The sequence below is a fragment of the Artibeus jamaicensis genome, unplaced genomic scaffold (genome assembly GCF_021234435.1).
Source record: "Artibeus jamaicensis isolate MK-2021 breed Jamaican fruit bat unplaced genomic scaffold, CSHL_Jam_final scaffold_369, whole genome shotgun sequence".
Taxonomy (NCBI): domain Eukaryota; kingdom Metazoa; phylum Chordata; class Mammalia; order Chiroptera; family Phyllostomidae; genus Artibeus; species Artibeus jamaicensis.
In genome coordinates, this window is record NW_026522042.1 from 207,931 (window position 1) to 222,117 (window position 14,187).

The 14,187-nt window shown below is 52.4% G+C and overlaps 1 protein-coding gene across 2 annotated transcripts; it reads right to left on the minus strand.

Moving 5' to 3' along the window:
* Positions 1–2,211: 2,211 nt before the first annotated feature.
* On the minus strand, positions 2,212–5,871 carry GAPT (GRB2 binding adaptor protein, transmembrane). Of its 2 annotated transcripts, none has more exons than XM_037132733.2 (2): positions 5,784–5,871; positions 2,212–3,111 (listed from the first exon to the last, which is right to left on the minus strand). In XM_037132733.2, the coding sequence occupies exon 2, from the start codon at positions 2,909–2,911 to the stop codon at positions 2,369–2,371; it is 543 nt and encodes a 180-aa protein (XP_036988628.2). In that variant the 5' UTR covers positions 2,912–3,111; positions 5,784–5,871; the 3' UTR covers positions 2,212–2,368. The 2 variants fall into 2 exon arrangements, with proteins under 2 accessions (XP_036988628.2, XP_036988631.2); XM_037132736.2 differs by having other exon boundaries at positions 5,734–5,858.
* Positions 5,872–14,187: the final 8,316 nt, after the last annotated feature.

Sequence of the window (14,187 nt, forward strand, 5' to 3'; positions counted from 1 at the left end):
AAAAGGAAAAATGCCCTTGAGAGATGAAGGTCATAAAGTCTGTCTACATCTACCGAAAGCAGTGGTTTATGTTTGTGTTATATTATGAGCAGAAGTAACCACTTGTACCACAATTAAGAGAAGGGATGTTGGGGGTGGGGAGAGGAGAAGCCACCACGTCTGGATCTGCTCTGTGCTCACAGATGTGCGGCTGCCTCCGCCACCCCTGTTCCTTAGACTGGCCAGCGTCCAGCTACGATGCCCACTGAGTGTCTTGGCCCTGCTTTCGGCCCGTGAACAAATATCTCACTCCAATTCGCCTTCTACTCCAACATGCAGGTAATAATAATGTCTCCAGAATGTGACTCATCGTCACAGCATATCCTGTGGCTCTCACTTAAACCACTGTAACCTCTTGTCAATTGACAACCTCCCAGTTATGGCTCAGACCAGACGCTTCCGGCTGCTTCTCCAGTGCCCACCCCTCTGGTCACCTCTGTGGGGACACCCAGCCTCCCCTTCTGCTGTCCCACCATGACCCCTGCTCACTCCAGCCGATTCCCGGGACCCGACCAGGACAGGTGCTGTCTGGCCACTTCAGCACCTGTGACTGGGTGCTAGGCAGGCATAGGTCTTGATTATTGTAGCAAAAGGTGTCTCGCCTGAGACTTTGAAGTGACCATCTGGGTGAATTTCCACCTCGCCCTTTCCAGCCCTTTCTCAACCCGCTGTCTCTTTAAAGCCGTGGGCGTTGGCACGGGCTGCTCTGCTGGACGGCCTCCTCCCCGGGCCCAGCTGCACCACCGCCCACGCCCACCCGGGGAGTCTCAGCCTCACTCCCTCCAAGCCCCACCTGCAGCTGTTCTCCCACAGGCCCCTCCTCCTTCACCACCTGGGGCCACCACAACCACACCAGCCTGGCCAGGTCCCTGAGCACCACACGTTCCTTCACCCCTCAGCCTCCCCCCACGGTGCCCCCCACCCCTGCCCATCAGGACACGGACACTGCGGCTGGATTCCCTCCTCAGGCCTCAGCTCCGTGTGCCCTCCCTGGACCATCCTCCCCGCCTGACGCCATTGCTCTCAAAAACACGAAGCTGTTTCTTCCTTTAAAGCACCACCTATACATTTTTATTTTACTTATTTTGGGTCCACCTGGGGAAATTAAAGCCACATCAGTTTGTTTTAACAGGCAGAGCTGAATATAGAAAATTAGCCACACAGACAGGGGCAGACCGAAAAGAGGGCAATTGGAGACCGAGGAGCCACAGGGGCAGAAGCCGACGGAAGCAGCTCTGTGTTGAGGGCTGGGACTGGAGCTCGGAGGGGCTCGTGCCCTGGAGACCTGGCTCCAGGTGCCAGGACAGGGCGCTACCCGGCTGGGCTGGCCCCTCTGGCTGGGGCGAGGAGCTGGCTGTGGGAGGCCGGAAGGAACAAGACTCTGTGAACAGTGGTGACGCTGGTCCAGTCCCATGGCGACAGCACCTGCCTGGGACAGCTGGACACAGGAACAAGTCCCCACCAGTGTCCCTCAGGCCCCCAGTCGACAGGACCCCACGTGGGTCTGCCCGTCCAAAGCGCATGTGCAGGGCGCTTGGGGGGTGTGGGGTTGGAGGTGAGATATCAGAGCCTCCTAACTGCCCGCACTTACTCTTTGTTTACTGTCTCTTCCTTGCTGTGCACAGCGCGGGAAGCAGAGGACAGACGTACTCACTACACATTCCTTGGATGGATACATTTATTAGACTTTTTAAAAGCTACTTAGCAAAGTATGCAGTTCACGCCTCGTCAACTGAGCGATAATGACGCCTCGGACCATGGTCCAGGCCTTGGGGCTCCCAGGAGAATGCAGGCAGTTCCTTACTATTTAGCAGGGGATTTAAGGCATTCTCATAAAATGTACTGAAATAGTAAAATGCTATAGCCAACAGACATATGTTTAAGTACTGGTACAGTGGAACAGGCAGCAAAATCTACAGGAGATCAGAAAAGACCGAGGGCCGCGGCCTAGACTGAGCCCCACCCCCTGCCGCCGGTGCGGTTTCGGGGTGACTCGGAGGAAGGCAGAGACGTGGCATCAGCCATCGGGAAAGTAAGTCGAAACCAACAGGAAAACCTTGAGTTCTGCGGATCGAATTAAGAGTGTCGTGTCATTTGCGAAAGAAAGTTTCTGGCGAAGGACTGCAGTGGCGGCCGAGTGTTCCCTGAAGACGCGGGAAGCCTCGTGGGGCCGGATGGCCCCTGAGCCAGGAGACGCGGGCGCGGAGGGGGGCGGCAGAGGCAGGCAGCGCGCCAGGGAGAGTCCACGCAGCACCGCACAGCGCTCACGCGGGGCGAGGGGCCCGCGGCTGGAGGAGGCCTGGCCCTCGGCCGGGAGTCAGGTATATGACTAATCCGGGAGGATGTATATGTCCTCATCCTGAGCGGCCTCGGGGGAAACGGGCCTCTGGAAGTTGTAATAGGGCGACGCCTCGTTCCTGCAGACGTGCTCCGACGAGATGGCCGGCCGCGTGTTCTCGTACAGCCCCTGGTCGGCTTCCTCCGCTCTGGGGGGACCCACTTCCAAGTTCTCGTAGTCCTCACAGGGGTCAGCCTCTCTTGCGGCAGGTCTGCGGCCTTGGGCTCCCCCCGGGGCCTTGCACTTTGAGCGGAGGGCGTGGGGGCGCAGGGACAGGGTTTTGGAAGAGTCCCTCCCCCTGCTGCCGCTCCTTCGCAGACACGTCGGGAGGGGGAGCTGGGCCGCGTCCCGGCGCTTCCAGCACCAGAAGCCCCCGAGCCCGCAGACCGCCAGCAGTAACAGGAGCGTGACTCCCACGGACACAGACACGGACACGGAGCTGCCTCCACAGCCCTTCAGCATCTCTGTGCACACCGTGCTGTTCGCCAGGGTGCCGCCGCGCCCAAGGAGCTCGCAGGTACAGTTGGAGGTCATGACTCCCGCTGCGGCGCGTCCCCCGAAAGAGCCCTGGGAGCCCCGCTGCGCATCGCCTTCTCAGCTCCGACGGGACATCGCGGCCGAGCCCCGCTGCGGTCGGAGCGGGGGCGGGGAGGCGAGGTCGGCGAAGAGGGTCCCCTCAGTGGCCGTTTGCTTCTTTATAAACAGGGGGGTTTAAATCCACTCCGCTTTTTTTGCTGAATTATAAAATAAAGTTGATATGAATGGAGGATAATAGCGGAATAGAAAACTCCAGAAGAGGAAGATTGAATAATCTGCCATCAAGGAACCTGCTACAAATTTAAAATGTAGTAATTGCATATTTATGGTATTAGCATAATAAAAATCTGCCCCTTTCTACCAACACATTAGGCACCAGCCCCTGGTCTGCTTCCAGGACACGGCCGGCTACAGGTTTCTGTGAGGACAGAGATTTGAAAGAGCCCATCCCCGCCCGAACCCGAGCGGTTCCAGCACTTTAAAAATGTTCGAGTGAAGGACGATGCTTTGAACACAGTAGGAGGAAGGCACACGAGCGTTTCCGGGACTACCCGGCTCTGCACGGCCTGTGCCCGGCGGGGCGCCGTCTCCTGCTTAGTCCGCCTTCCTCCGGGCGCCCACATCAGTGAGAGTGTCTGCACCACAGCATGACACCCGCGTTACCGGACGCTGTCATCCTACCTGGTCGAAGGGGGGCAGAGACCAGCTCTGCTCAGATCTGTGTTCCCAGACACCAGCACACCACCTGGTGCGGAGAAGCAGCCGTATTTACTGGGCGAATAATTAAACAAACGAACGACTCCAAATCCTATCGTAGAATTGCTTAAGTTGATCATTTAAAACTCAAGATATGTCTTCTAAAGGGTATAGTTTATACTTAAAGGAAGACAGGAGTTTTGTGACATAAAACAAAATATCTTTTTGAAGCTTCCCTATCAAAGCTTCCAGCCAACACCTTTCATTCAATTAAGATAATTTTAGAGTTTTCTCCAAGGTTGTAAAATGGCAAAGAGAGAAGCAGAACACATTCAACTAGACTGAATGTTCTATTTTGATTTTATCAACAAAATAGTGCTGCCTGTTTTCTGCTTACATGCAGAAACAGTTGTTACAGCCAATAGTTGTTTTGTTAGTTTTATTCATATAACTGACATATAACATTGTGTAAGTTTAATGTGCAATGTGATCTGATATATGCAATGATTGCTATGTTAAGTTTAGTTAACATCCATCACCTCACGTAGTTACCATTTTTTTCCTGGGATGAGAAATTTTAAGATCTTCACTTAGCAACTTTCAAATGATCAATATTGTCAACAGCATTGTGAATTGCGCTTGTGAAAGGGTTTTCACCTATCGAGTGTCAGCAGAGGTCATGTCTAGTTCAGACCTTACTTGGGGTCACCTTCAAAGCGCCTTCCCGTGGTGGGTGGATCTCAGCTACCACCCGGAGCAGATGCCTCCCTACCCCCCTACCTTAGAGATGAGAAAAGCCAAGACCAAAGAGGTTCAGGAACTTCTTGAACAACTAAGAAGACATCAAATCAAGACTCAACTAAAACTTGCCCCCGGATGTTATTCTCACCCCCATTTCTGCCCAGGGCTGTTGAGCACACCTGTCACTGAATTCGTGTGGCTCGTTTAGCTGTGAGGCCCTGGGGGGCTGGGGGTCTCATCTACACTATCTGTATGTCACCAGCCCTGGACACAGAATAGCTGGTTTCTTACGTGTCTGTTAACGAGTGAGCAACCTGCCTTATGGTGGCAGTAACGACGACAAACAGGGGAAAGACAACACCCACAAAGTCGGGCCCCGCGTTCAGAGAGCATTGCTGTCTGAGAATGACTTGTCCAAGTTCGTTCGTGGCTGGAATACATCAACATGCAAACCGTCAAGCTGACATTACAGGTGAAATGCCAAACCGAACAGGAGATGCAGTCAATTTATAGTTTATCTAGTAAAACTTCGGGATGGAGGTCTTACATTGAAACATGTTTCCCTCTCTCTGAACAGCCAGACATGAGGCTTGTGCTCAAGGTCAGTGGTTTGGCAATGACTCTGACCACTAGAGACACATTTCCTTTCTGAAACCAGAGAGCCAGTTGTAGTTGATATATTTTATGGTAATTTTTAGTTCAAATTTGCCAGCATATTTGAACTCAATTTCAAATTGATTGAAATTTCATGGCTTTGGCAAAGATGCCAGGCCAGCAGCCGACACGGGGAGGCCAGCTGCTGTCCCTGTGGAGGAAGTAGTGAGGTGCTCTCTCAGTCCCCAAGGGCAGGACTCGATTTACCATCTACGTTGCTCTATGTAGAAGAAACATTCCAGTACGTTCTAAGCATTAAAATTGTTTGTCAAAGAACTGCTCACTCAAAGAAGACTTTTTATAAGAAAATAAATGCACCCTATCATTTCTTCAAACTCACTCAATTGGAAAAACCCTGCCACACATAAACAAAGACCTAGTAGAATAAAAAGCAGATGTTAAACCAAAGCCTTTCGAATATAGTTTAACACCTAGATAAGCTTCACTCCCCCTACTTTGGAACAAGACTTTTTGGTTTTGTTTTGGAAAATGGTGACCTAACAGTCATTCATTTGTCTTAAAATTACATATGACTGATACATTTCTGGAATCTTTAAAGTCAGACTCCGCCCTTCTGTTCGAGAACAAGACGAGCATCGTCTTCCCCGGTGAGCAAACGCACACGAAGAAATGCCGTCTCCCTCCTCTTGTACATTGCCCCCCACCGCCTGAGGCTACCCAAACTCTGTTTGATTAGATAAAAAAGTCACTGATTATTAGAAATGAACCTGTTTCTTAAAGCTTCCATCCGCCACACGCAGGTCCGGTCCTTGCTCACCTGGGGCGTGGGGTGCAGGGGTGCTCGCCTGGTCCCGGCACGTTTTCAACCGGCGTCGGTTTGGAGCCTGTTCCTCTTTTCACGTCTGTGGATTTCTCCCTTTGCACCTCCTCCTCTCAGATTATTTCACACTTGCAAAGCTTCCTGGCTCTAGAGGAAGTCATCAGATGCAGCAGAAGTAAGACAAGCGACCTGAGCGTTTAAATAAGCAAGTCCAGTCCTTCACCTCCACCAAGAAATAATTCTCACTCTTCCAGAAAATGGCGCATGAAGCCTAGACAGTTTTTTTTTAATCTAAGCAACATTTGCAGCCCCCACTTTAGAACCAACCTACGTCACTTCACTGGCACCTCGCTTTTTGGAAAGGAAGGTTTCCAAGTGCAGTCGAACGCAGGCCTTGCGTGTTTACGTGCTTGCGGGTCCAAAGGCTGGAGCAGTTCTTGTTGCCAGCGCGGCTCCCAGTGCCCGGGGACCCGGCCTCGTCCAGCCAGTGACCCGAGTGGGGTTCAGAAAACGTCCGTATTCTCTGAAATCGATGATAAGGACCCCCCAGAGCACACTTCGGGTCGCACTGTCCGGGCTTTTCTGGTGGGTCTCTCCTCGGGTGAACCTGGGCAACACCACCTGAGTGGCGACCTCGGGGGCCCGCGGGCACTCAGCCCTCTGCAGGACACGTGTGGTCCCTGGTCCCCAGCCCTCCGAGGCAGGACGAGGCAGAGCTCTACTAGGAAGAAAACTCCCTTCGGCCTGTTCACTGACAGCAACCCGCACCCGCTGAGCGCTCCCGAGCCCTCGGGCCTGCCTCCAACTGTCCTCACCCCGTAAATCCCGGCCACCTGATAAGCCCGCGGGCTGCCGCCACCGTCAGGCCAGGAGACCTGACTGCTGTGAACCGTCCCTCCTGCACCCGCAGCCTTGGCACTTGGGCTGCTTCGAGAGGGTGGAGGACACGTTTCCGCCCCGAAACCCTCACTCACCAGCGCGTCTCGTGTCTCGGAGACAGCTCTGCGGAGCGCAGACGTGGGGAGCGGCGGAGCAGGCAGCCGGAGGAGAAAGTTGTGGGCACCCCGCCGTTTGTACCTACCGGCGCTTCTGCAACGACGGAGTGCGAACAAGGTGGGTGAGGAGAAGGCTCGGGGCCGGGTCCTCAGTACAGACCCAGCTGGACACCGTGGGGCCAGGCGCAGCGGTGAGGACGCGGCATCTGCTGCGAGGGCTGCGTGTCCACAGCCCCGCTCCGGGCAGAGACGATGGAGGATGAGAAACACGGGGCGCGGTGAGACCGGGGGCCGGGGACCCAGCCCAGGGCGGCCTCACCGAGAAACACGGGCGGCGCCCCTGGGAAGGGGGTACCCCGGTGGAGGCCCTGGAGCGTGCAAGGGTCCGGCTCGGCGTCTCTCCACCGCCCCGCGAGGCCTGCACGCAGCGACCAGCGCAGCGTTTGCGTGGAAGGACCCATCTGCCCCCACGAGAGGACGGCCGGTGCCTAGCCAGGTTCCCCTTGGGAACTGGGGCCTTTACTTCACCCCTTTTTACTTCAGACTTCCTCCAGATACACCAAGTGGACGGATAGTGTCCGGCCCTTTTTTCTAGATAGAAATTTCTTTTTAAAGAAATGGAATCATTCTTTGAGTTTGTAGAACAAGCGCTGTGCGTATTCAAAACAGAGTGACAGTATGATGCCCGCTGTGGGTCAGGCATTAAGAACTCTGCGTTGTCCGGGAAAGCCACGTGGTTACTGTGGTCTTGCTCTGTGGGCTTCTCAGTCCCTGCTCCGGGGCCGGGCTCCTGTCCTGTTTTCCGTGCGGTTGGGGTGGACGGCGGGGGGGGGGGGGGGGGGGCAGGAGGGGACTTCCGGTCTGCAGAAGTTGGGCCTGAGCACTTTATATCCAAATAACCTTCCTCTCCTATTCACTGATGAACAACCTCTTTATTTAATTGAGATTTAAATTCTTAGCAATTCTTTTGTGACACTTAATACGTTTATCTCAACATTTTTTTCCAGATACTTGAACTGAGTAACATGGACCCAAATCTGTGTATGTGGATTTTCCTTGATAGCTTGTCCGACCAGAAGCCTCTTCCTGGTTGTCCCCCACGGCACCCCGAAGTCCATGCTGGTTGTCGAGGGCAGTATGGAAACTGGCATTTTAGCATAAGGCAGTGTGTTACCTGGGAAAGGTGATACATTTACTAGCTAGCAAATTCATGAATACTTACTGGTTTGCAGGATGAACCAAAAAGCAACAAGGGCTTTAATGGAATGAGTCACTGGGCCAAGGAATTAGGAAAACTTTAAATGAGGAAATGGAGCAGCTGAAGGACAGGAGAGAAGGCACGAACAAGAAGAGGTCAAATTAAAGCCACGGTCACAGTGGTTGATGGTAGGGCTGGTCCTGTCGGCAGCAAACTTAAACCCTGTAATGTTGAGGGGGTGGGGGATGGATTTTACTGAAAGGGATCTCAGGCGGTATTTACTCAAGGGTCCATTCCCAACCCTGAAAGTCTATCAAAACCACTTACGAAGCCTTTCGTTGTTGTCGTTAAAAAACAATCAGCCTGGCTGGTTTGGCTCAATGGATTGAGTGCCGGATTGTGAACCAAAGTGTTGCTGGCTCAATTCCTACCTAGTCAGGGTACATGCCTGGGTTATGGGCCGGGTCCCCAGTAGAGGGCGCTCGAGAGGCAACCACACATTGATGTTTCTCTCCCTCTCTCCGTCACTTCCCCTCTCTAAAAATAAATAAAATCTTTAAAGAAATACAAATTCCTAGGACCCTGGGAATTCTGCTGCATTAAGTCTGAAGTGGGGCCCAGGAATCTTTATTTTAGAATTAAACACGACCAGGGAATTTCTGAGCGAGAGGAATGGAAGAGCATACTGATGGAGGGGAGGGGGATTTTTACTTTCCACTCTCCACTCTTTTCTATTATTTGATCTTTTCCACTCATGCGCACCACTTTTAAAATAAAAACAAACACTGAGAGCCCCCAGCTGATGTTGGTCGGCGGCCAGGTTTGAAGCAGACCTGCCATCAGAGAAGTGCTGTGGAGTTCCGCCGCCGAGGTGTGAAGTCTGGCCGAGGAAGTGGCCCGACACCAGGCCCACTGCACCGCTGCGGGCGGCCACAGCACCTCCCTGAGGATGAGGACGAGCACGGGTGGGAGGAGAGGCCTGTGGGTCCCCTTCAGGAGCTGCTCTCTCAGCATTAAGTCGGAATGCAGACCCCAGGAAGTTAGGGGAAAGGAGACAGAAGGGGGAAGGAGAGAGAAGAGCAAAGCCCAACAGAGGCGCTGCAGGGAGCCGAGTGGGAAGGATCTGACCTCCTGGTGCACCGCGTTCAGCTGTGAAGTCTGCCCCCGCAACACCTGTCTGGCCTGAGGAGGGAGGATCGTCAGGGTGCACGTGACAGCTTAGGAAGTTAGACCGCCATGCAGGGCACTAGAGAAAGACACTAAAAGGAGAACAGAGTAAAAAGACCCAGGAATCCACTCCTAGCATGAAGGCCATTTCTGTCTATAAATGACCAGTGTGTAACATCCCAAAGCTCCGGGACCGTCCCAAAGAGCCCCCAGCAAGAGTGGGGGAAGGCGGCTCCGCCCATCCACACAGTGGGACACTCACTTCACAGCAGCGAAGAATCCAAGCTACAGACATGCACGAACATGCGATGGCCTCACAAATGTAACATGGACTTGAAGAACCTACACACAGAAAGTACCTGTTGTGTGATTCCTTTCCCCAAAGCAGGCGAAGCCTCTCTGAGGACACAGGTGGCAGAGGTCAGTACATGGCGTGACCGCACTGTGGCCACAAAATGGATCTCCTCGTAACCATCCTTCGAGCAGCCTGTTTGAGGTTTGTGTGCTCTGTGTACATTGTATCTTAACTTAAAAAACTTGGAGCTGAAGTCTAAGATGGTAACTTTAAATGTGGTGGAAAGTTAAGATAATTACATGTATGCTTTTGATTCACTTAGATTACCATCTTCTTTGGGATGCTGACCTACCAGTTCGAGGAGGAATTCTTTGCTTTGCTGAAATGTAGGTGGACTTTGACCTGGACGAATCTGAACTTTATCCAGAGCTTCTTAAGCCCGGAGGTCGGTGAGGCTGGTGGTAGGACTGAAGGGCGTCACTGTTAAATCCTCAGTCTCATCGCTGTCCAGGCAGGACTTCCTGCTGCCTGAACCGCAGCCTTTCACGGCTCACCTTGACTCCGTAACAGACGTGTTGCTGAGAAATCCTGTTGGGCCTAAAAACACCTGGGTATAAAGCAATCCTGCCTGCAGGAAATAAGTCTGGCATCTCGGGCAAGTGACACAGCTTCTTGGTCCCACTTTCTTCACTCACGGACTACAGTGCGCTGGGGCGTTGCCTGAGGTTCCCTAGAGTCCTGCCGAGTATAAACGGTCACCACATGCAGGGAGGACGTTTTGAAGTGCCTTTGTGTTCAGTACACACTTCCCTTTAGTGAAGCTCCCTTTTTAAATAATCGAAAGTCTTTCCTAATTGTCATGCAGATCAGGTAACATAACTGGAAGCTTGCTTCCATTTCAGTTGAAGGACGCTCTCTCCTTCCCCCCGTTCCTGTCTTCAGAATTGAGAAAGTGGACATTGAAAAACTGAGAATCATTCAACACAAAACATTTTATTTCTTCAGGAATAAAACTGACAGCTGCATACTTTAGCGTTCCTGTAGCAGAACACCTTAGACGCTGAACACAATTTCACAAGTCAGAGAATAGATAAACTGCTTCCACAGGTGTTTTGTTTCCATCGTTCCCTTGAGGAGGAGAGTCCCTTAAACTAGGATGAGTAACAGACCCCAAACCGGTTGTTGCCGGACTCTCCAACCTCTGCGGTCGGTCCGGAGGGGCAGGCACACCACACGGGGTCAGCGGCTGCAGCAGGCTGCGTAGGCGGCAGTGAGACCATTTCAAACCTGTGGGGCCTGAAGCCCGGGCCGGGGGCAGGGGCCCTTCCCAGAGGAAAGTGCTACTTGAAACCCTTTGCTCCGTCTGACACTCTGAGTGGCCTCGGTTATGCACCGAGTGATTCTGAGTGAGATTTTCGGGGACACAGAGAACAGTAACTGCTTTAGGTTCTGTTTTTCACAGCCTGGGCTTACGCCCTCTCTCTACGCCCAGGAGGAGGAGCAGAGGGCGAAGGGAAGAGCAAAACAACACGAGTGCGGGGAGGGCACAGAGGTGCCTAAAGGGCCTGGGTAAAGGGGGCGCCTGCTGCCCCCGAGGAAACACCCTTCGGGGCACATTCGTGAACGTTCGCCGGATGGAGAGCGTTAGTGTGGTGGACGCAGTTCATGGTCTCAGGTGGGCCCGGGCAAGGTTCCAGCTACACGTCTCCCTGAGCCATTTCCCGCGTTTCCCCGACTCCGCCCTCTCTTCAGAGGTATCCACGCGGCGTCAGGCCACGGTCACGATGTTCTCTCTCCTCCCAGCAGACATCTCTCTCAGCGCTGACGCTCCTTTCCTTGTGAACTTGGGATGTTGAGACAAGGCCTTTGTGACTTCAGCATTGGTCGCTGTCTCTGACTTTAAGTGGCTTCGGGGGTCATTCAGTCCCAAAGATGCTCAACTTTCTCTTTGTAAAATGGATTTTAATGGGTCATCAGTTCTCAAATCTAGTCATTCACTACAGAGTCTCCTGAGGAGTTTCAAAAATGTTCGTGCTTGGATTCCAGGCCACAACATTTTTAATAAACTTTCTGAGGGTAAAACTTGAACATCAGTAGTTTTAAAAGTCCCTGGCAAGCCAGTATGGGCCACTGAGGTCTTTTCTTGAAGCAATATCCTATGACTCTGAGCGTTATTATCTTTAGTAAGCCACTCAACTCTTCCTTTTTCCTCACCATTAAACAGGAACTCGATAGTGTTGCAAGAAACACAATATGCAAAGTGCTCCAAGTTCCCATGTCTACGCCAGACCACACCGTCTCTTGTCTGAACAACGTACTCGTGCTCCTGCGATACCACATCTCTAAAGCTGACGGGGAGACTTTCAAATACAAGTCAGCGGCACCAGCCTCTGCTGAAGGTCCCTCAGTGGCTCCCTAGTGTTAGAATGGAACTCCGGCCCGTCCGTGGGGTGTGAGGCCCGTCCCGATGGGGACTTTCCCTTCACCGTCCTCACCTCCAGCCTCCGGCGGCTCACTAGATGCTCATCCCCCAGAGTTTGTCTCGCCTGCGTGGGGACAGCAAGGCCCCTCCCTCCAACACCGTGCCATTCCTCCCCACTGTCCCATGCCCGCCGCGTCCGTCAGCCAGACTTCCCTCTCCCGGCCCCTCCCGAGGGAAGCTCCTGACCATCCCAGAACGGGTGTGTCCCCTCACATTCTGTCAGTACCGTCTCCCTGCAAATAAATGATTATGCCACTAGTATGATCAAATAAAAATATCACTTTGAGATGACTAAAAACTAAAAAAAATAAAACTCTATAAGCCAAATTTGAATGGACAGACATCAGTTTATACTCCTGATTTATAAATACATCACCTACCTATGATGTCTGAATGGGCCTGAATTTTATTTTTTAAAAAGTAAACATATTTGGTTAATATACCAAACAAAGACTTCCTTATCCACACTGGAAGTGGCTATTACACTAAATTCTTAGTCTGAAAACTGGTAACGAAAAGGAATGTGTTAATTTAGTCTTCCCATAGTTCAAGGTAACAAAATAAAGCCAGCTGACAAGGAAACGTGTTCCCAGTTTTGCTGAAGTGAAATGGACAGAGTGCTGTGGACGTGCAAGATACACAGAAGGACGATTCGACTTACATGCATCATGACGTGATCGCCATGGCAAGTTGAGTTCACCATGTACAGATGCAAAGCAAAAGAAAAGGTATTTTCCCCTCGAAACGAGAGCTCTCGGGAGCTCCTCTCTAGACTGTCCTGCTCGTCACACGGACGTGCTGACTTTGGTGGGGAACGAAAGCAGGTCTAGTGGCTTTTTCCTCCTCGTTTTTGACCTCCCACTTGCATTGCTCAGAGATTTCCCAGAGCAATAGATATCAAGGTCAACAAACAATAAGGAACCAATTTTTTCAAATCGTTTTTAAAGTAGTAAAACTGGACTTCATTCCAGTATTAAAATAGAATGGCAGAAGAGGGTTCTTCACGCTCGAGAACGTGTTTTTAAGGGGCTCCAGGTTGTAAAATCAACCTGGTGAACGGGGTTTCACGGTGAAGTTCGTGCCGACTTCCGGGCGGAGTCTAGACGCAGGGGCCCCCCCGTGTGAGGAGGCGGTGCTGCGGCTGGTGTTGTTCTGTGATGCACGTTCTAAGACGTGGTCTAAACCGCGCAGCACGTTCAGAAGCGCGTGCACGGAGGATGCCCAGACTGCGAGAGTTCAAAGGGGGAGGAGAGAACGACGTTCCTTAGAAAAGTGCTTTAAGATGTCAGTAAGACAGGTTTTGCTTATTAATATTTACAAAGGGCTTTTCTTTCAAGAAAGAGGAAAAGCTAAAACACCTTTGCTTGGTTTTGTGTTAGATTCTCTTAACAGTTTGTTTTTATTTGTAAAACTTTAAGTAAATTGTATTTGGGGGAATATGCGCTCTTTAACGTAGTTTCAGAAGTGAGATGACTTCTCAGGCTGACATCACACCCAGGGACTCCACATTTGAACTTGACAGCGCGGATGGGCTTGATCAACTCCCACCAGCAGAGGGCGCCCCAAGTCCACGGCACGAACAGTGGTTGCGGTTTCTGCAACGGGTGGGGGGTGCTCTTGAAGGGAAGCAGATGCCACCCCCAAATGTGCCTGCTGGAATATCGATTTTAATCTGGTTATTAAGGAACAAAAGCCTCAGGAGAAAGCCTTTGAACTCCCCCTGAGTACCTGAAAGGAACCGAGACAGAGGCTGTGCTCCAGGAAGGGCGGAGGGGGGCTCGGTGCCCCGGTGAAGTTGAACCTGAGCGGGCGGGCGGTGGGCAAGGCGGCCTCCGGGTCCGTTGTCCTGCCCGCGACGGCAGCGGACACTCGCTCACCCAGCACCCGCTTCCCCTCTCCAGCGAGCGGTCTCTTTGCCCTTGACCCCCGAAACCACAGAGGGCGGAGGGAGCCCCGCGGCCCAGCACTTCCCCGGGCCCCAGGCTTTCGGTGCCTGGAACGTGAGTTCCTAAAGTAAACTCGGGGCGTTCGCTCCTGCTAATCTGCCTCTTTAACTTGATTATTAGCCCAGCTAGAAGGACTTAGAAGATGGGGGGGGGGGAGTGATTTTTCAGTCCTCACACTCGAGTATCGTTATCAGCTCGTCCAGGAACCAGCTGAAGGAGCGGCGGGCGGGGAGGCAGACGGACGGACGGAGCGGTGAGGGAATAGTCCATCCAATACTTGGATGAGTGTCTAATATAAACTTCATCGGAGACCACTGG

What these genes read in the sequence shown, in the direction of transcription:
- GAPT (XM_037132733.2), bottom strand. Translation starts at nt 2,911, where the DNA reads ATGACCTCCAACTGTACCTGCGAGCTCCTTGGGCGCGGCGGCACCCTG.